The 22,799-nt window shown below is 36.2% G+C and overlaps 2 protein-coding genes across 6 annotated transcripts; both read right to left on the reverse strand.

The window, feature by feature from the left end:
* Nucleotides 1-154: 154 nt before the first annotated feature.
* Nucleotides 155-11,048, reverse strand: LOC109053164 (MBT domain-containing protein 1-like). Its single transcript, XM_042735842.1, has 16 exons — nt 10,876-11,048; nt 9,621-9,822; nt 8,965-9,098; nt 8,760-8,874; nt 8,563-8,645; nt 8,368-8,485; nt 8,128-8,262; nt 7,897-7,985; nt 6,924-7,158; nt 6,765-6,820; nt 6,584-6,688; nt 6,359-6,500; nt 6,184-6,272; nt 5,828-6,062; nt 5,074-5,145; nt 155-3,399 (listed from the first exon to the last, which is right to left on the reverse strand). Exons 1-16 carry the CDS (start codon nt 10,894-10,896, stop codon nt 3,281-3,283), a joined length of 1,950 nt encoding a protein of 649 aa, XP_042591776.1. The 5' UTR covers nt 10,897-11,048; the 3' UTR covers nt 155-3,280.
* Nucleotides 11,049-12,333: 1,285 nt separating this feature from the next.
* Nucleotides 12,334-22,002, reverse strand: LOC109084668 (tudor and KH domain-containing protein-like). Of its 5 annotated transcripts, XM_042735837.1 has the most exons (16): nt 21,847-21,989; nt 20,535-20,629; nt 19,727-19,884; nt 19,474-19,565; nt 18,467-18,659; nt 18,205-18,344; nt 17,777-18,083; nt 16,885-17,051; nt 16,632-16,807; nt 16,412-16,476; nt 16,168-16,319; nt 15,719-15,832; nt 15,578-15,632; nt 13,909-14,901; nt 13,020-13,108; nt 12,334-12,898 (listed from the first exon to the last, which is right to left on the reverse strand). In XM_042735837.1, the coding sequence occupies exons 2-15, from the start codon at nt 20,597-20,599 to the stop codon at nt 13,053-13,055; spliced, it is 2,733 nt and encodes a 910-aa protein (XP_042591771.1). In that variant the 5' UTR covers nt 20,600-20,629; nt 21,847-21,989; the 3' UTR covers nt 12,334-12,898; nt 13,020-13,052. The 5 variants fall into 5 exon arrangements, with proteins under 5 accessions (XP_042591771.1, XP_042591773.1, XP_042591772.1 ...); XM_042735839.1 differs by lacking the exon at nt 20,535-20,629 and having other exon boundaries at nt 21,847-22,002; XM_042735838.1 differs by lacking the exon at nt 20,535-20,629 and having other exon boundaries at nt 21,746-21,988.
* Between the last annotated feature and the right edge of the window lie 797 nt (nt 22,003-22,799).

Raw genomic sequence — 22,799 nt, forward strand, 5'->3', positions numbered from 1 at the left:
TCTGCAGACTTGGGCTAAAGATTAGGTATATAAGCGAATGGTTCCACTAAGTGGGCCTCAAGTATCCCTTTGCGTTTAAGTAATTAAAAAAAATTGTAATAATAATAAAAATAATAAAAAAAATGTACCAAGAAGTGACAACAACTTCAGCAGATAAATGTTTAGTATCCTTTTTAATTCAGTGTAAAAATTTCTTTTTTTTCTTTTTTTTTTTAATTCAACAGATACATTTTCACAGCCATGCGGAAACAGTTTGAAATGCTTGTAAACAAATTAACATAAAATTCAACCAACAAAAGCTTCCCCCCACAGCTGAACTATATACATATAAGCTATCAAACCCCATATCACAACACACATCATCATCATCATCAGAAATAAAGCAAAGACCAGATACAGACTCTATCAAAAAAAAGTTACAAACCCACCACCCTCACCTCTATGTACTATGAGGGTCAATGTTAGTTCTTTATTTTTTTATTTTTTTCATCGTTATAAACAAATGATTTCGGCTACTTGTATCCAAAATACAGATCTGAAGTTATAATCACCAGCTCTCCAACTTATAATTACAGACTTAATTCTTTTAATAGACCTAACGAATGATTTATCAAATATATATATATATATATATATAGCACCATGATGTGATTACTGAGGACAGAGGGAACGTCACAAAAACCCGTGTTAGTATTGAGACCAGAACAACACTGGCCCTCATAAGATTCTCACATTGCTGCATGCACTGATAATCACTCTACTGGACAACATCTTTTTCTTTATATTTTGTATTCTGCTTCTCTATGTTTGACTCAAATAGCTTTACTTGTGTAGAGAAAAAACATAACCGAGGATAAGGCATCAATTCTGCTGACGATAGAGTTTACTCAAAAAGGTGAAGTTGTGCGTTAGGGCTTAAATTCATTTGAGGGTAGCAGCTAAATTTGCCTCAACAGTCATATTTGAATCGCAAATGATTGAGATTTTGGTCTTGTTATTATAATAATGATACAAAAAAAAAATTAGCTGACAAGCATGGATCGTAACCAGTGTGTACCTAAATCCTGATGCTATGGATGGGGTTTATGAGGAAAATCAATGGCACGGAAAATAATGCAAAGTTTGCATAAAGAATAAGCAATGAAGGAATAAGTATGAAATTGACAATATTGATGTGGTTGCTGATGTAAAATGTAGCCATGAAGTCCCAGTTTGACGTTTACAAATTAAATACACGACAGTGCCTTACATTTGGAAAACTGCACATGCTTACAACACAACAGCTACTGAAGAAACCCAAAAATGACTACAAAAATAAACCAATTTAATACAAACATCTGCTAAAACCCAACAATAGAGAGAGAGAAAAAAGAAAAAAAAAACAACACCTGTTAAAAAAAAAAAATACATTGGATCTTTATACAACAAACCATAATTTAACATGGACCTAACTACAACATGTGGGTGACCATTTACAAAATGTACTCAGCATTTGATGAATGCAAGCAAAGATGAACCAGAGGAAAACAACGACATGGTCACATTTGTCAGGATATTGAAAATATTGGAAACAGAGAAGAATCGGATGATCTTAGAAGCCATAGCCGCAAACTTTCAAATAAAGCAGAAGTCGATGAGATACGTTTCCTGAGAGTTCACCAACAACCTTACTGGTATTGAATAGAGCTTATAGTTATACTAAGATAAACCACTATGCAAATGTTATATTGGTTGATTCTATAGGATGTTATAAAGGTTATTTACACTCAGAACAATCTATAAGAGGGAAAGCTCAAGTCTAGCTCTTAGAAAATTGTCACAGTTTTGTCAATATATTGTAAGAATATTTTGTTTTTAGTCTATAGAATGTTTCTAATCTATATATTTATGAGCTGTTTTCAGAGTAAGACATCATAAAACAACAGACATTATTATTGCATAACTTTCTTTTCCATTTCAAGAACTCTGTTGATAACAGGCTATGATACAAATATAAATGATGTGTAGACTTTTAAAGTGAAATAAGCCATGTGTCCAAGTGTGGATAGTTGCCATTTGCATAAAATATAATGAATATACCCTTTCAAATGGAGCATGAAAACTACCTATTGCAACCTTAGCGAGGCCGAGGAACCACGTGAATCCTCAACCTGCGCATTTCAAAAATCACCCTTTGTTTTAGAGGTAGTAAAAATGGTTTTCTTCTGGAATGAATGCTGTGAGTTCAGAAAAATGCATGGGATGTGATGCGATCTCTCGCAGATGCACGAACAAAGAGGCTGGTAAACAAACAAGCTGGCGCTGTATTGTTCAGAGACTCGCGATACTACTAGAAAGTCTACCTCTGCTGTGCCGTCAACATCAAGGATGACAGGAAGGTAGTGTTCAGGTAGCAGTGATTGCTTACGGTTTAATCGACGGCTCATAAAATACTCTGACCGCCCGTATAAAAATGGCTCTTTAGAACAAATTAAAACCATAAACATTGGCGTCAAATAACTTTTTTTTTTATATCACAATATTCACTTTGACTTGAGCACATCCCACTTCTATAATTATGTTTGTTAATCACATAATACAATAAAGCTGCAAGTTTTTACTATCGTTTTACAGGCCAAAACATTTTTTTATCCCTGTAGTGCAAATGGTGAGTGTTTTCCCTTAGTCTACTCTTCATACCAGTAAGGTTTGATTTCAATACCATCATCCCTCATTTCACTACTATATTTATACGTTTAAATATTTATATATGTGTGTGTTTAATATGAATGTCATACATATATGAATATACTGTCTCGATATAGATTTTTACTACTCTTACCAAATGCACACCCATCCAGAACAAATGAAACAGCGCGAGAAACACACAAGGTACTGAAATCTTACCCCCCAAAACTTTTTTTTTTCTTCTCACCAAAAGGGGATATAAAGACTGAAAAAAAGTGAAGAAAACTTCAAGTACAATGAACACTGAGGAGAAAAAGTCCATTGGAGGAAAATTCAGCACAAAAAAAAAAAAAGAAAGAAAAAAAACAGTATCCCTATTCAATCAAAATCCCCTCGTATACACACCCTTCTCTCTCAGATCAAAGACTGAGAAGTCCTTTCTTCAAGCGTTTCAAACCTGAAAAGGGGAAGGAAAAAAAACAAAAAAAGAGAGAGAGACCTGGTGTGAGGGGAAGCCACTGTGTCTTCTTCCAGGCCTCGTGTGCATCGCTCCGAGTGGGATTTTTCCAGTGCTGTTGGCAGTGAGGTGAGGCTCTGTGATGGCTGATGCTGCTCAGGGCTCCTGTCTGATGTAGTAACTGCCTGAGCCGTTGCTCTCCTGGTCTGAAATTCCCTGCGAGAAGGTGAACTCGTCCATCTCAGGAGTCTCTTCTTTCAACTGCAGTGAGGCCTCTGGAAAACAAAAGTGAGACACAAGAACACCAATCCATAAAATGAAACACACTGGTAAAAGAGGACAACTAAATGCAACAATAAATGGAAAAAAAAAAAATTTCACAACTCAGATATAAAGAAGCGTGCATGGAAAGGAGAAGTATCACTACACTTAAAAATAAAAATGTACTCAAAAAAAGACTTGAAATAACCAACAGAAACCAACCTTTTCCATTTTTACGTTTTCAAAATTAGGTGCCCAAAAGCTGAAGCGTGTTGTAGCATTCACATAATGAAACCGACCAGGCAACGATACGCAAGGTTTAAGTATTTTAGCAGACTCATAAACTTACCTGTAATATTTAAAAATAAAAAATAAAAATGTTGTCATTTACACACCCTCATGTCATCCTGTATGGCTTCAAAAGACTTGAAATATAGAAAATGGTCAAAGCAACCTACAGCTGAAGGATGGATAGCTATATAATAATTTATTGAAGGTTTCTTTTTCTACAAAGTCCCATATTGAATTATTTTTATTTTTAATTAGAACTTTTAGTTTTGGACTGAATACATCAAACAGAAACCCATACGATTAGACTTTAAATGAATGATAAATGATCTGAAATGGAGCATATATCTGGTAACAATTCCATAACCATTGTGCTTGTTGGTGTTTCTTGTTCATGTTTTTCTTGTATAACAAATATAACAGTTTAATCATGACCTCACTGAATCATGACAACATACATACATAAGTGTGTGTATGACCTATTCCTTTTAAATTCCAAAAACGATGAATTCGCACCACCCTAGAGTGAATGAAAAGGTCAGGTGTGGATGAAACTGACCATGAAGACAATTCTTCAAACATAAAACTACCCTTCTTTATCATGCAGCTGTTGTTAATGGTGTATGTGGCACAAATTACTCAGACACCTGATGACGTGCAACTCTTCACGCCGGCCGACCTGAAAAGTTCTACAGGAATGAGGTCTGTGGCGCCCTCTCCCTGAGTGATGGAGAATTGAGTTACCTGAGTTGAGAGAGCGAGCATGCTCTACACCTGAGGTGGGAGGTCGCCCGGACCCAGAGAAGTGGGACAGGTAATGGGGCGGAGTCTGCTCTTCATCGCCCGAGAAGCTCCTCCTCCTCAGAGGCCCACCCAAACCGATCGGCCTCCTCCCAACTGGAATCTTCCTCTCTAAACACCAAGCCAGACTGAGGTTACCGAAGTTACTGAGGTTACCCAGGCTACCGAGCTCCACTCCACAACACTGCGGGCCTTCCTCCGGCTGAGCCCAAATTTCAACTCAGATCTGAACCTTAATTTGATTTCTACATGACAGAAGGGTGATTGTGTTCAGAAACTGAAGCCCTGAGAAAAGACAATGTGGAACCCAACATGATGACTGCAAATCCCTACCAAACATTTGCTCAGATTCTGTCACCCTGAGGGAGCGTGCCACTCTTTCTCACCCTTAAGGTAAGAATAAGGATGATGGCTACAGTTGTCTGTGATTATCCGTGACCCTGCAGAATCGTGACAACTGCCGACTATCAAGCAGAACCAGACCAGACCCAAAGCTGAGGAAAACCCAGAAGAAACGGCTCCTGGACCAGTTGTGCACCCACAAATCTGTGTTCGGTGAGAGGAGAGAGAAGATGACAGATAGAAAAGACTGCACTCACTTTTCTTTTGTCCTTTATACTGTGCAGTCTTCTTTTTCTGTTTCGAGACATTTGGCGGTGCTTCTCTTGTGGCTGAGAATGAAAGGGACAAGCTGTTATTCCATAGAATAGTTCATAAATAGAATAGCTGAAAATTCTGTCATCAAAAATATCTTAACTTGTGTTCCGAAGATGAACAAAGGTCTTACGGGTTTGGAACAACATGAGCGCGAGTAATTAAATGACAGAATGTTCATTTTTGGGTGAACTATCCCTTTAAAACATACAAACACATTACAACTTAAAAAAAAAAAAAAAAAAAAAAAGAACAGCAGGATTTTTATTTGTTCTGAACTAAAAAATAATACATAAAAAAAAAAAAAGTTAACAGATGTTATCTTGTTATTATTCCAAATATTATACTAATCAATATTAAATAATACGCTATAGATATAATCAAAGTTATTAGCCTATTCTTATTTATACTTTGCATAGTACATAAGTCATGGGATTCATGCTATCCTTTACGTGAACTGTTAAAGGACACTTGATTGATTGGATCTGACAAAAAGAAAGGTTTGGTAATGCAGTAATTATAACATTTCACATAACTCCACAACTCAAAAAAAAATAAAAATTATATATATAAAAACAAAAGGACTAATAAGAACTTAAATGTTTAGAAGACTATGAAGACTTAATGGGAGAATAAAGAGTGTTGCTAAGAAACTGTTTGAACCTTCTAGAATCAGAAACTTCTGGGCTGTTCACTCACTCTGCGTGGCAGGCGGCTGCAGCTGATAGCCAGTCAGTTGGCACCAGCCTACAGGGTAGAGATCTGGAGACTCACAGTCCACCCACTGATCGTACTCATCCTCCCAGCCGTCAAAATGAATGCGCAGGAGTCTGTGGACGATCCTGGTTACTGTGGCGACACACACCAGACGCGGCTCCATCAGGTCCACTGCCTCCAGCTTCATCCCTATACGGAAGCCGTGATTCGGTACTTCCTGAGAGTATGAGAGAACATGAGTTAATGCATGCATCCCAATGTGTAATTTAAGACAAAAGAACATGCATATAATATGACAAATAAAAAAAAATCCTCACAATCTATGCACGAAAACTTACTTTGTTAAAGAGCTTCACAGGGGCTGCAATTGAACTCATTTCTCTGAGGTAGTCAAACCATTTGAAAGGGAGTTTGGTGTACCCTGTGGAGCAGTTTCAGATTTATTAGCAAAAATGGCCAAATTTCATACAGTGATGCAGTCAGTACGTGAGGTAGGTGAGAGGAGAGTGATTGGGGGTGTGTGTTGGATGTTGTTGATTTCACAGAACCCGACTGGGAAGATGGAGGGAGAGGTTGAATGGTAGCAGAACCAGTCTGACCCATCAGCAGCCTCAGAACCATCAATCCCGATCATTAGGTACCCATCTGCCAACACCTGAGAGAGATAATCAATTGTAAGTTTTTTGTCCAACTCAATGTTTGAGTCCAACAGAGAAAAATGTCAAAATGGCATTTTACCTTTCTTACAGTAGCAACACATATAGCAGAGAGATTTAGAGGGTCTATTGCCTCTAACTTCATTCCATCTTTAAACCATTCCCCACTCTGATCCACATCCTTAATCTATGGGTTCAAAAGATGACACATGAATGTAACCGTAAACACTCAGTTTAATTTAAAAAAGCAATTACAAACATACCTTAAGAAACAACTGTGAGGGAGCATCCATCTGACCCTCCATTTTCTTTGTCACCTCTGCAGAGGGCAACATTAGACACGTTTAGCTTCATCAAATGTTTTTCTTGCTGAATCAATTTTGAAAAGGTCTATCAAAAACCATTCAGACTCCCACACTAACCAGATCTTTTGAAACGGTGTCCAATGCTACGTGACCAGCCAATGGAGTGGATGAGTGGGCTGTACATGTGACACCAGAAGTCATCAGTGCCGTCCTGGCTCTCCTCATACACCAGGCGCAAACGTCCACCAATCACCTGTTCCACCAGGGCCACGCGAGTTCGACACAGGTGGGTCTTATCCACAACTTCCACACGCATCAGTTTCTTAAATGGGTACTGCATGTTCTCCTGAACCTTCAGTTAAACATTTAAACAAATCGTTTTTACTCACAGATGGAGACACTACCATTCAAAGGCTGGGGTTCCTAACATTTTTAATTTTTTTGATAGAAGCTTCTTATGCTGCATTTAATTGATCAAAATTGCACTAAAAACAGTAATATTGTGGAATATTGTTTCATTTTAAAACTATATTTTAAAAAAAAATTAGACACTTTTTGTAGAAGATTGTTTTGTAGAAACTGATACTTTTTTAAAAAGTTAATAAAAAAATAAACAGCATTTATTTGAAATAAACACATTTTGTAACATTGCGTTTACTATAAATTTTGATCAATTTAATGCATCCCTGCAGAATCAAAGTATTAATTTCTTTTGGGAAAAAAAAAAAAACTGTAATTGAATATTAATTCTATAATTCATTATGCCTTTACATACAAATAAAAGTTATTCTGCGTGCTACTGTCAAAAAGTCACACAACAGGAAAAAAAACGGAAAAAAAATAAAGATGTAAAGAAAAAAACAAGAATATTTACACAAATATATTTATTTATTGCACTTTATCTCAGTGACAGACAATAATGTGCAAGTAAACGTGGTTATCGATGTCTGCTTCCTGTGTTACAATAAATCAGTCTGACACCTGTACGCATTGTGATCTTCATATCAGGAAGATCTTGCTGCACTGGTTTTTTCAGTCTCTCTCTACTGAAGAACAGATTCATGATCACTGCTGGGATAGAGTATCTTACCTTTGTGGCGAAATCTGGTGGAAGTGTTTTGGCTCCAGTGAGTCGTTTCACGAGAAACGCTTTCCAGTTAGAATACTTATGGTGGATGGCTATGAAAACAAATTATATACATAAATAAATATATTTTAAAAATTATAATTACTTCTATTCAGCAATGGCAACTTCACACTACCTTAACTGCAAAGAAACCAGCTTATTACATAGTTTAGAATGGCTTAATGTTTTACATACATTTCGGAGGCACCAGTGGCTTTCCACTAGAAGCACACCATCCAACAGGGTGAACCTCGGGGATACACAGATTACACCAGAAGTCTTTGCTTGAGTCATTATCAAAACCCTCATAGCGCAGGAGACCTTTAAATCCTAAGAAATTATGAAAATAAATAATGTATCACACCTTTTCCAGTTATTATACCTGAAAGATTGTTAACAGAAAAAACCTTGGCAGTCATTAAACTACAACATTACCTGCCAGTTTGACAATCCCTGCTACCCAGTAAACTTTTGTGGAGAGGTTTGTGTCAGAATTGAGGACCTCCACCCTCACTCCCTCTGCTATGTCACCCCAGCACATACCCATGGGCACCTGAAGAGTGATCAGTTTAAAAACAGTCAAAATATTAAACAAAAAACAATGTTCTGCCAATCTCTGCATGTACTCACATGTTTGAAACAGCTGACTGGTGCCCCAACAAGATTATTGCTACAAATGTACTGGCCCCAGTCAAAGCCTTCAACAGGAACCACTACATGAGCAAAAGAACAAATGATGCTGTGGTTAAGTGATGCGACCGCTACAACCGATTATTAATCAATTAGGAATACAATAACATAATGACACTTTAAACCTGGATCTTTACCTGATTTTGATTTAGCTTGGTTCTGTTGATTTGCTTGATACTGTGCATAAGCTGCCAACTTTGCCATTAACGGCTGTTTCTGTAAGACTTTTGCCTTTTTCGTAGGTGGTTTACCCTTGATGGTACACAAGAAGAATACATTTAATGAACAACAATACAGGTAGTGTTGTGATTAGGAGTGCATCTTAAGTCCATGAGTAGTTACCTGAAGTCTTGCCAGTATACTGGCCTTTTTAGAATTGGAGGAATAGCTTCTAGAGCAGGATACACTGCAGAATCTCTTTGTTTTAGAGTAGAAAGCATCTCGTACACCAACCATACCACACATCTCACAGGTTGCTGCATCAAGAAGGAGGGAAAAAAAACAAAAAATTCACACTATTAAACTAATGAAACCGACGGAAACCAGCCTGTTCTGTAGGGCTACATTAATTGTCTGAAACAGTGACGTTTAATTAGCATTTTTCCAATTGCATGTTTTGGTTGTGTGAACCTTTAAAATCAAACAGTCTCAGCTTTCAAATACTTGTGATTTCATCACAAAATCTAAACAATAATTGTGGTTTTAACTCTTCGAGATCATGTAACACATCACTATATGGAACGTATTTATCCTAGATGAAATGCAAACCTTAGCCTAATTCTTTTTTGTTAGGTAGGTTTTGTTTTGTTTTCTTAGGTTGTCAATTTTCCATAATTTTAGAAATCAGAAATTATATTGTAGCCATGAGCGATTTCCATAAACAGAAAGTTGACCTGAAAATATAATACTTTCTATTTATTTCCAGAGTTAAATGAAAAACAAAACCAATTTGGTGTAATCAAAACTTTTGGACCCCACTATGTATGCAAATTACTAACCCATGCCTGCTTTTCCATCAGGATAGGTGTACACCTGGCCGTTGTTTTTGATGATTGGCAGGCTGGCGGGGATGCTGGGGACTTCATCCTCACTGTCCTCTGAGCTGGAGCTGCTACTGCTGTCTTCACTGCAGCTGTCATACCCGTCAAACATCCCGAACGAATCTCTCCTCTTCCGCTCTGAGCGGGGAGTGTGCTCAGCCTACACGACGAGGCGAGGAGTGAAAAGTGTGGAGAAAAAAAAGAGAGTAGAAAAAAACGACAAATTAATGGAAGAGCAAAGACAGACAAGGATTAAAGCTCACTTATATACCACTAATACTTCAATAAATGATTACCTTTGACATAATACAGCCTGATTAATATTATAGTCAGTGATAACCATAATCTTTATATTAGTTCATCAACGCTTTAATGAGCTGGGAATTAGGAAGCAGATCACGTCACATGAATAAAATTAAAGGTTCTCATGGGTCACAAAAAGCAAATATCATGTAAAAAGGGTCAATATCATCAGCACCCAATATCCCCACAGCACATTTCAAGACAGGAGACAGTCAAAGCAAAAGAATCTCATTTAATATTTCCATATGGCATCTGGTGTATTTTCCAATTCTTCATATTTATATTTTTCACAGTTTAAGCACTAGACTGGTGCAACAGACACGGATTTGTCCAAACCACTGTGACCTGATTACAGAATGAATTTCAGACTCTTTTCCTCATCTGAACGCATGCCATTTCCATTACCACCTGCTAAAATAGCATTTTTCTAAAAATCTAAAAATTTTATATCCCCCTAACCCACCAAAAAAAGTTATTTTTAGGTCATATCACAACACAAACATACATATTTGTTGTGCCTCACACCTAGTGAGCTTTCTACATAGACAGAACGTTTCATGAAAACGTGCTTAACGCGTTTATGATCCCCAGAAATACTGTCTACTGACTATGTTTTGAGACACAACCATAAACACAAACATTTACACATGGGCCTGCGGGTATATTTCACCTACACAAAACACACACATGATCAATTGTATTTGCACCATTTAGTGAGACAGCTCGTTTGAATAAGCTATTACATACCATAGAGCGTATTACGAGTGATTTGAATGAGGTAAATTTTGTAGTTTGTGTGACGAGCAGGATCTGTTTCTGACAACCAAAACAAAGAGGACGGCTAACACGGCTAGCCGCTAACTGCGCTAACGTAAATCAAGGAAGCGGGATCAAATAAACTCTTTCTTACCATATCCCTTGGGTTTTCCATTAGCCCTTCATGCAAGTCGGTACCTTATGTACGTTGTGGTATGGTCCAAGAGCCCCCCTGGGGGAAGGGCCGGGCTTGAAATTATTTTACTCTAAAGGAAAAAAATAACTCCAGTTGATTATCAACAATTGTCATGGCTCAAGTGCGCGTGCGCGTGGACCTAGAATGATTGACATGGATATTAGCCAATCACGGTTCACCTGGTCTGCACCTTAACACCATATAAGGTAAAAGGAAATGTTTCAGTGAGAGTGGATAATTACAGATCAAATAAATACCGACTTTGTGGTGCCATAGCAGATTTATTGACTATAACTATTAAATATAATATGTCGACGGTCATATTATATGACAGGATGAAATGATGGATGGGGTGATAAATGTCTGGATGTGTGGCCAGCTTAGCAAATGAGGACAGTCTTGTAAAGTTCAGTGAGGTGTGCTGTTGTAGTCCTATTATAAAAATGTAAATAATAATATATAAAATAAATAAATATATAAATTATAAACCTTATATCATTTTATACCTTTCCAAACCTGTTGTGTTTATCAAAAATACATTTTCACTGTCCTTTTAGTTAGCCTACGTTTGAGTCATGTTGTGGCAAACACACTGTGGCAGAAACATGTTTTTAAATTTTATAAAGTTTTTAGTAGGCTAAATTTAATTCTGACATTTATATAATAATTATTGCTAGAAAATTGTAAAATCAAACAAATAGATTTAAATTGGATTTGAATTCAGACCTTGAGGAGGTTGATGATTAACATTTTCTTAAGGTTAGGCATATCCTTTCTATAATCATTTATTGAAAAGGGATAAATTGGATTTGAATTGGGTTTTTGTTGAGACCTTGAGGAGATAATCATTTATTGAAAAGGGAAAAAAGCGTGTTATCGTATTTTTTATTTTTTTTTACAATAGATCTACAAACAACATTACAGTAATCATATTTTTTTGTTATCCTTACTACATCACGTAACATTAACATACTTTTATTTTACTCAAAAGCAGCATAAACTATTTGAACTTGTCATACACAAAGAACAATCAGTAATTTTGCATATTAAGTTGACTGCTTTATTTATGGATTAAGCATTACATTTTCATTTAATTTTTTGCTGTTTCTCACAGTTGCATTGTTTAGTCTATGCTTTCTAAAAATATAATGGAAGAGATATTATCTATTTCCATTTCCATGTTTTCTGCCATTGCGGTTAGCTCCTGGTTATTTCAATTACATGCACATAACATTTTGCATATTTTAACAACTTTTGAATTATTCTATCATTATTTGTAAAAAAAAAAAAAAAAAAAAAAAAAAAAAAAAAAAAAACGTGCATTCATTACATCCACTTTATCGCAGAACAATGATCCAAAAACCATCATAGGACTGTCTTCACTCAGCTCGTTAAAAAAAACAACAACATTAAAATGGGGTATAATAATATTCTTTATTTGATTGTATACACATATATACTGCAGCATTCAATGTAATAAAACTCAATTCACAACATAAATATTTTTGACAGAAAATGAGAAACAGTTCAAACAGTACAAAAAAAAGTAACCCATCAACATAAACTGAACCATCTTATCACTGACAAACACAAAACAAAGAAGCTTTGGTGCTACACTGCAACAATAATGAGGTTCCTAACTAACTCAATCATGAGTTCCCTGAGCTCTGCTCTTCAACTGTCTTTCATCTGTTCTTCAGATGATCAATGAAATGCAAAGAATGACTGACGTAACCTATTATACGTAAATGAGATGAACACAATGAGAACACAAGCGTAAACATCAAAAAAAATGAACCATCAAATGTCTTCATATGTCCCAAAAAGTTTAGACAAGATATAAACTTCTGAAACCATTCCTTATATGAGAGAACGTATGCAGTAAATAAAGGCGGTCTGAGCAGGTGGCATAGTCAAGTAAGGCTCTTTCTCAGAGACAGGAGGCATGTGCAGAATGCTAAATGAGGATAACGACTGGTCTCTGGGGAGGAGAGGACAACACAGGGAGAGTGACATCATTAAATCAATCATCTGGTCTTAAATGGGACATTATATACAGGAGCATCCAAACAATATATGAGATTAGATTTATGTTTGCTTACCAATATCAAGGCATACATGTCTTTGGTTTTTTGTCAGTTGAATTCCTCATCAATAGTGTCATCCACACTTCCAGAAATTGAGGCAACTTCTGAAAAATGACAAGAAAAAAAAAATAAAATGGCAAAAGGTATATCAAAAAGTACAGAAAACTACATTTAAATGTGCTGCTTACTTTTCTTTTCTTTTTTGCATTTTATGACCTTAAACAGACTAAAAACTAGTTTAAATGTGGTGATTATTAAAGAAATGCTGCTGATAAAAATAATTGTTTGCTAAAATTAATACTACTAAAAATCATTTTCATTAATTGAAAAGCTAAAATAAAAATAAATATTAGATAAAATATAAAAATGAGAAATTTGAAACGAATTAAACTGGAAAATATAACAATTAAAGCTAATTTAAAATACATAATATATTTTATATACACACACTGCAAACACTACCACCAATACATTTTATTTGTATACCATCTTTCATAAAGAAAAATGACATTTTAAATTAATTTGAATTTAAAATAAGTACAAGTAATAAGAAGCAAAAAGCAAAATCAAAGATAAGAGGAAATTAAGAGGGAAAAAACTAAAAGCAATAAAATAACAGCGTTTTTTTTTTTTTTTTTTTTTTTAGATGTGTCTGTTGTGAATGTGTGAAGCTTGTCTAATAGTTAAAAGGTTCCAGAATTTTGGGGAATAATTATATAAATAATTTTCATCACCTTAAATGAGCACCAGTAATAAAATGTAAGCATCTCTCCTTAAAGCTCAAACCCACGTGTAAAGTATAAAGTTGCAGCAAGGTGTATTAAAGCCCTTTAGTGAAAACCAGTCACATCCCACAGTGATCCAATGTGCTCCAATGTGTTAAGTTACAGTATATATGCTACACCTCTTGTTGAACTGTCTTCACCACAGTTGCCTTTTTCCGTTTTGAAATCCATGTTCTTTAGTTCCTTAAGATCTTTTCCTCCTTCTTCAGTTGCACTTCCTGCTTCATTATGCAGCATTTCTTCACTCAAACTTGACTTCTGGCATTTCACATCACTTTTTAGTGGGTGTGGTTCATCTAAATCTCCCACTGTAAAGGACTCATGTTTATACTCTTCTGAAGTCTTACTGAAGTTGCTTTCACAGCTGCTACTGTCACTCAGGGTGATGACCTCTGGATTTGCGTGAGGATGAGTCTGATTAGCTGGTCTGAGTGGCATTCCAGCATCTGACGAATCTGAACTCAGCTCAATCACAGAGGCTGAGGAAGCAGTGGTCTCATCACAAGATTCTGTCACATAAGATGAAGATGCAGTGGACGACTGAGGCATGGTGGTGCTGAGAGACAATTCAGAGGAGTCCCTAGAGGAAGTGAGGTAATAGCACACTTGTCTGATGCCGCCACTGCTGTTGCTGCTCTCAGTATTTTCACTGAAAGATGAGCCCGTATGTTCTGATGCAGATGATGCCATCTTATTCTTCCTGCTGTAACAGTGAGTCCCAAGAAAAACGTCATCATTAAGAGTGAAGGAATCCAGTGTTGATGTCACAGCTTCCACACAGGATGGAGATGGAAACGAAGATGAGATTTCCTGCACTGATGGCTCGTGTAATGGTGATGCAGTGGTTAAGTTATTCAGTTGGATAGGTGGGTCTAGCGCGGAGGAAGACGACTCAAGTATTTGGCTGACCAGATCACTCAGGTTCTGAGATGGAGTGGAGTGGATTAAGGAAGAGGAAGACATGAGTCCAAAACACAGGCTCTGGTCCACGTCGGCTCGCTCCATCTCCAAAGAGCTTGTGAGAGATGAAGACCATTCCAGCTGCTTGCATACCCATGGATATTCTGAACCTCCGAATACATCACCCCGAGGACTGGTTAAACTCTGCTGAACTGAAATACTACTTTTCAAACATTTGGGGTTGGTAAGATTTTTTTTTTTAATGTTTAAAAAAAACTTCCTAAAAGTTAATGAAAAAAAAATATTACAATTCAAATAATTGTTTTCTATTTTATTATATTATGAAATGTCATTTATTTTTTTATAGCACAATTGAATTTTCAGCGCCCATTACTCCATTCTAATATGCTGATTATGGTGAAAATAGTTTCTTTTTTTTTCAAGATTCTATGATGAAAAGTTCCAAAAAAGCATTTATTTGAAAAACAAATCTTTTGTAACAATATAAATGGGTTTTTTTCTTTTATTGTCATTTTAAATCAATTTAATGTAGCCTTGCTAAATAAAATTTAATGTAAAAAAAATATATATATATTTTATTGTCATTTTTATATTATATATATATATATATATATATATATATATATATATATATATATATATATATATATATATATATATATATATATATATATATATATATATCTCTCTCTCTCGTAGCCTTGCTAAATAAAATTTAATGTAAAAAAAAAATAGAAAAAAAATTTATATTATATATATATATGTATTTAAAGGCAATTTAAAAAAAATATATAAATTGCATGAACAATGAAGCTGCCCATGTAAGTTTAAGTGTCTCAATTAATTTCTTCATTTCAGAAAACGTACCTGACAAACTGATGCAGGACATACTGAGCTCTGATGTTGCTCCGGTCATGTCGTCCTGCAAAAATGTAAACAATGATTCTCTTAGTGCTGCTTCCACCTGCAATACACTGTAAACACAATCCATATATATATGTATCTTACCAGCATCTTCTGCAGTGATCTGTTCTCATCCCAGTCTCCCCCCGGCCCAATCCCTTCATCCTCACAGCTCACAGCATGACCGAGACGAATCAACTCTTTACCGAGATCCAGAGCCTGAGACAGACCACAGAGGATTAAAACAAAGTTTCACAATTTCAGAAAGAAATGTAAGTGATGTCTATCAATGCCAACCTAATATAAGATTATAAATAATACCAAAACACGGTATCAGAAGAGGTAACCTATGATTTGTGCATTCCTGTACCTCAAACAGTACAACATGGCACTAGAAACACAAGGTCATGGGTTTGACACCCCAGGAATTAACTGATAAAATGTTCACCTAAATACAAAGATTAAAATGTAATATATTATAATATAAAATACTCTAGTTTGAAGTGCCCGCCAACATCAGAATTTATACCACAGCTGTGATGTTGACCTCTAACCTTTCCCTGGCTGTTGTCATAGAGTTTAACGCTGGGCCAGGAAGAGATCTCAGAATGAGAATAACTGTACAATTTGGCCAGTAAAGGTTTCCATTCAGCACAGTACGTCATGTGCTCAAAGTCATCCAGGGCTGCCTCAGTCCAAACCTCTCCTGAAACAAAGTACGAAAAGATAACTTTTTTTACTTTATTCTGTGGATAACACTTAAACTTCACTGATAAACACCTGAAGATCACTCTTTACCTGCAGGACGAACCCCTGCTAAGCTGCACTCAATGGCTTGAAAGGGCAGGCTCAGGAAGTCACTTCTAAACACCACAAAATAATACACCATCAGAAAGAGTACTGTATACACACCACTCCCAAAATGCATCTGCGTTTATTCATAGAAGGAAAAACACAATAATCAAGAGCCTAATAAGCATATACATAGCTGATTCTGCGTTCTCCATCTCTTATTTACCTCATGCTTCGTAAATGTTCCCGTGGAAGCTCTCCGTTGTCCCCAAAGTCCACGTAATACAAATCCACCAGGCCAGAGCCCAGAATTCCCAAGACTCGAGCACGATTCCACGTGCCATGGTCCCTGTATGGAGCAGCCACTATATCTCCAACAATAATGGTCTCCACTCTGTGCTCCTGTGATAGGAGAAGATAGAATTCACTCATTTATCAGGGTCATGGATCCTACGTCAAGTGGGGTCAAGCAAACTTACTTGTGAGGTATCACCGTTGTAGAAACGGCTCATTTCGGCCGTCAGTTTATCCAGCTGTAGAGATCGGACCCCCAGAATCTGGATCCAAAAGTGCTGAGGATTCTCAGACGCAGACACATACACCTCCAGATGCTCATCAGGCTGGAAGCTCAGGTCTGGACTAGGAACTGGTAAGAAAAGACTAATTATTAGTTATTTGGTCTTCTATAGGGGTCTAAATATGATTCCTCAGTGGGGCTGAACAATTTAGGGGGTAAAAAAATTATAACTGCAATTTTTCAAATAAAAATTCTGAAGATTCTGCAGCAAAAAAAAAAAAAATACATACATACATACATACATACATACATACACACAAAAATATACATATACACACACTCCAGGTTTGTAGGGGCTGCACAATTTGCCCCCCCCAAAAATCATAGTGATTATATCTCAATATGGGTTTTATTATTAAATAAAAATATTAACAAATTACTACTATTTAGTTATATTTGTAATATCAATATAGTAATATACCCATAATTATAAACTAATATAGTAATAATAATCATACTAATTTAGTACTGTTTAATTATACATTGGCATTCAAATAATAATACAACAACAGTACAACTGTAATTATACATTGGCATTCAAATAATACAACTACAGTTTAACTGTTATTTTGTTAGAAAAAAAATAATAAAAAAAATGTAATATTGCAGTTTGTTAGAGAAAAAAAAAACGTTTTTTAAGAAAAGGTAAATGTATTACATTTTTAACAGAAAAAGGTAAAAACGCAACATTAAATTCTAATAATAGCTACAATAGTATCTGAATGATGAAAATGTCATTTTTGGCAATTCCTTTAATTCACTGGCCTTGTGAAGGTGGGATTGACGAATCTTACTTTCAAATTTGGAGATCTCCAAAGGCGATTCTGGAGAGAGAATCTCCTCCTCCTCTGATTTAAGAGAGTTTTCAGCAGTATCACTGTTGTCGGTGAAGCCGTTGACCGTCACAGGCCCCTCTTGTTTAAGCTCAGTCACTGAGGAAGGTAAATCTTTTCCATTAAGCTTTAATAATTCATTCTCCAGTCCTTGAGCCTTGTTTAACTGCTCGGTTTCTGGCAGTTTCCTTTTCTGACGCAGGGCAGAAGCCTGACTTATTCGCTTTCGTACAGTTTCATTCTCTATGACCTTCTCCATGATCATTTCCTGTTGAGCCTTGTTTAACTGCTCGGTTTCAAACACTGGGTCTGACTCACTGTATGTGTGCATAAAACCTGTGTGTGAATGCAGAAACGTTTTCTAAACCACACGTACGCTAAAATCTCACCTTTGCACTTTGAATCTCCTTGCGTGTGCCTGTAATTGTGATCTTGCCCTTCTCCTCCAAGCTGCGTCCACGATCTTTGGAGCAGTTCACCCTGGCCCCAGAGACTCTGTTTATGAACTTCAAAGTCTCACCACCACGACCTGAAGCAAGCAACATTTCAAACATTTTACACAAGATTATATGCTGACAGAATGAAGCGAAGCACAAATGCTCTAAAAATACAACAATAGGCACTTTTACTTAGAGTTAATTGTACGCCAACCTATAATTCGTCCAAAAGCCGTCTGAGGGACGTCTACGACATCGGTGAGGACCTCACAGTCGGTGGCCAGTTTCTCCAGAGCACACTGCGCCACAAGAATCTGCTCCGGTGAGCCCTGAATCAGAAAATTCACCAGGCTCTGCTCTTCAGTGTTCGGCAGCACATTTATCTGGGCACCAGATTTCTGATTCACCTACACAAACGTGAGAGTTACAAATTGTATACCTTTTTCGTCAAATATTTTTTTTGTTTCTCTAGAATTTGTTTTAAACATCATAACTGTTAAATAATGTTTTGTAATCAAATTTTATAGAGATTAGTACACTCAAAAAGAAAATATCCTAACATACTTACAACTATACCTTCAATGCTTGTCCAATACTTTGTTGATTCACAGTCTTGGAAATCACTTAAAATTAGCCAATTCAATTTAAAATATTGACATTTAACATATAATTATAAAATTACATAAACATAAAATCCTTAATACTCATATTAGTAGACACTTATCTAAAGCAACAAATGAGGAACATACTCATAGTAATACACATATATACACCATGTTCAAAAGTTTGGTGTCAATACGATTTTTTTTAAAAGAAATGATTACTTTTATTCAGCAAGAATGCATTAAATTGATCAAAAGTGACAGTGAGACTATTTTAAATAAATGCTTTTCTTTTAAACTTTCTATTCATCAAAGAATCCTGAAAAAGGTTTCCAAATAAATCAAATAACCACACCAAATCAGAATGATTACTAGCTGCTGAGAAATAGCTTTATCATCACAATAATAAATTATATTTTTAAATATATTAAAAAGAAAGCTATTTTAAACAAATAATTTCCCAATATTACAATTGATTAAATAAACGCAGCATTGGTGAGCCTAAGAGATTCTTGCAAAAATATTTTTTTAAAATCCTACAGGCCCCAAACTTTTCAACGGTACATTGCATATACTGTATAGTTCTAGTATCATGCAAAAAGACGGAACAAACACTCACTAGGTCTAGAAAGGTGCTCTGATATCTTGCAATAGATCGGTACACGTCAAGGGGAACAGATATTCTGGACTCCTCTTTGCTTTGGCATTGCACTACAGAATCAAATAATGGAATTAAGAATATCAACACTATACTATAACTTTTATACTTACAAAACAATTTCATTTTGGCCATCCGTGAGTGGAAAATGTATGTCTGCACATGGCAATTGTTCAGAGCGTTAAAAAAAAGCTTGCTAGAGTTCACAACTTACCACTGCTGCTTTGAATGTGACGGTAAACAAGGTATCCCACCGTGGCCCCCACAGAAAGGCCGGCAGCCAAAGCTACTTTCTTCCCAGAGCTCAGGCTCTTCCACGGCCCATCTTTCACCCCGGCCATCACTTGGGTCGGACCAACCGGTAAACTCCACCTAGAGACGCAGAACGAGCTGTAAGGTCCATGAACAGAGCAACACCCGAACTTTAGTCTGCACCATGTACGATTTTACATGGGCTTTCTTATTAGCGCCATGCAACACGAATGAATGGTTGATGACAACGGCAAAGATGGGTCTTCTGGTTGTCTTTCAATCCCAGAACAAAATCTGCAGATCTTTAATCAAAAGTTACTATTGGAGCACTCACTTATTAGTTCTAGCTAACCTTATTTTTGTTACCCAGTTGGCTAAATAAGGAGAATAAAGATCACATGTAACAAACACGACTCTATTACTGGATTTAGGACATTACAGGCTGTGGAAACCTTTCTGAAACACATTAGCTCTTTCAAACATCACAATTAACAACACAGTCTTTGTTTTATTAAACGAGATTTTAAAGTTCAAGCACACAGCAAAGCAGAGGACTGGACAAAGCTGCAATAACGACATGTTTTGTCTTCTAATCTCCCTGACCCAATGAAACCTCTAATCCAATTATTTGCATTTGCATGAGGTATTTCTGCAAAAACTGCATCAGCTGAAGGATAAAGCAGAGCTTCAGCGCAGCATTGATGCATAAAGCGGTGGGCGTCCATCTTGCAGACACACACAGGAGCAACACCATGCAGAATGATTCTCACTGTGAAAACAGGGCAGTGGGGCTGTAGCTCAGAAACACACGGGGTTTAGGGACGTCCACGTCCATCTTGGACCTCAAACCTCCTGTGCTACCTCTCTTCAGCAGGAGGAACAGGCAAAAGAGTGAAATATAAATTAAATACAAACACTAGCTGAAGGCACCATCCCGATTCCTTTTAGCATGTCAGGAGCTCCTCAACTGGGGGAACTAATAAATAACCATAACAAGCACATGCACCATGTAATACACTGCTTCTTTTTATTTTTAAAATATAAAAAAGACAAAAACAACAAATGCATATTGAAGGTCATTTCACATTTCATTTAAAGCCAAATCAATGTTTAATTGTAATATTGCAGTTTGAGAAGCCCTCACAATAAGCCATATTTTTTTACATTTAGAGATTAATAAATGATATGCAACCATTGTTGTTATTGTTAACTAAACCAAAAACAGTGAAAAAACGATTTCAGTAACTAAAATAACACAGAAATAAAAGAAAACTATACTTATTAGAAGAAAAACATACATTTTGAAAAGTTTAGTTGACAACTAACCGAGTGACTAAAATCTAAAGACGACAAAAATATGGAAACATTGACTGAAACCTTAAATGCTACCTGAAAATATAAAATAAAAGGTCATTTAAAATATTAATGAATGCTATATTATTTAAACAATACTAAAATAACACCGCATCCAATCTAAACTGATGTATTTCTGAGGTATTATTTTGCATTTGAAAAGATGCACATCTGCTGCACATGTGGCAGAACAACCAAAAGTGTTGGTCACTAGTCAGGGCCATAGGCCAAACCAGACTTTATTTGAATGTAGTTCTACTTCACTTTACTGCATTCTCTCTGCAAACCTCACTAAGGTTTAGCATGTGCAAATATAAACAAGACGGCATTCACGTGCATCAGTAACATCTACCTTTGCTGGGTTTTCTTTTGCTCATTGAAGCTGTAGTTTGTAACACTGCACCATTATCAGATACATGAACATTAAGATCATGCACGTGAATATGCGTGTGCAATTGTTAATGCAGCGTCTGTTAGCGCGTGATGGATGTCAATTCACAAAGGGTGCGGTGCATTTCTCGCCTTCTCAAACAATCAGTCCCGCGTTTTAAAGCCCTAAATGTTTTAAAAGCCTACGTCTGACATAGGTTTGTTTGGCTGGGTCATGCCTTTTCAACATATAACTTACAGCAGGTCGTTTGGGTTTTCAAATGGCATCTTCCTCGGACCCCTAATGCACAAACACCAGAACCAGATAAAGCACTAAAACAGATATTCCGATATATTTACCTCTAAAACGGTATAAAATGTGAAGAAACCCACGTAGCGAGTCCTTCAAATGATCTTATAACACCCGTCAGCGTGCTGCTGCTGATCCACCGCCGCTGCCGTGCTTCATTCTAGAGTACGCGCAGTTAACCTTTCAACTGTGATTGGCCAACATCCCGCTTGTCAACCACTAGATCCAATCACAACCTCTTTAGGTGCAGACAACGCCCCACTATTGGACGATTATAGCAACACACAGTGGGCGTAATCATTTCTTACAACCTTGATGGCATAATCAAGTCTTGATTTAAGTCAAACCAGGGAATGTGATTTTTAATGTTTATAAAATGGAATAAGTAAATAATAAATTAAATAAACCTTAAAATTGTTGTTAAAGTGTTTGAAAAGCTGAATATTAAAACTCCTGTAATTTTTTTTAGTCAATATTTTATCACTAACGACTTTGAGTTATTACAGTAACAGACTGTGAAATATAAAATATCTGAACTACATTAAAGCACATTAGTTTTGCCCATATCTCTGAAAGAAGTATTATTTTGGATTAACATGGACTCATATTTTGGCCAGAAGGATCAATGTAGTGTTAAAATGCCTTATTAGTGGATTTATTTATTACAAACATGCAGCTTTTCACTTCACAAGACGTTTACTTAAATCGTGTGAATGTATGAATGAATTAATCTTTTTTTTTTTTTTTTTTTGCTATTTAAACTCCTATTCTAATGGCACCCATTCACTCCAGATGATCCATTGGTGAGCAAATGATGTAATGCTAAATTTCTTCTTCAAATCTGATCCAATGAAGCGACAAATTCATTTACATCTTTGATGGCCCAAGAGTACATTTTTGTCAAATGATCATTTTTGTGTAAACTATTCCTTCAAATATTGCAGTATGTAGAACTGCAGACTACAATATCATAAGCGACTTTCATAATGAAAGAGCAAACCTT

Source organism: Cyprinus carpio, chromosome B12 (genome assembly GCF_018340385.1).
Source record: "Cyprinus carpio isolate SPL01 chromosome B12, ASM1834038v1, whole genome shotgun sequence".
NCBI lineage: Eukaryota > Metazoa > Chordata > Actinopteri > Cypriniformes > Cyprinidae > Cyprinus > Cyprinus carpio.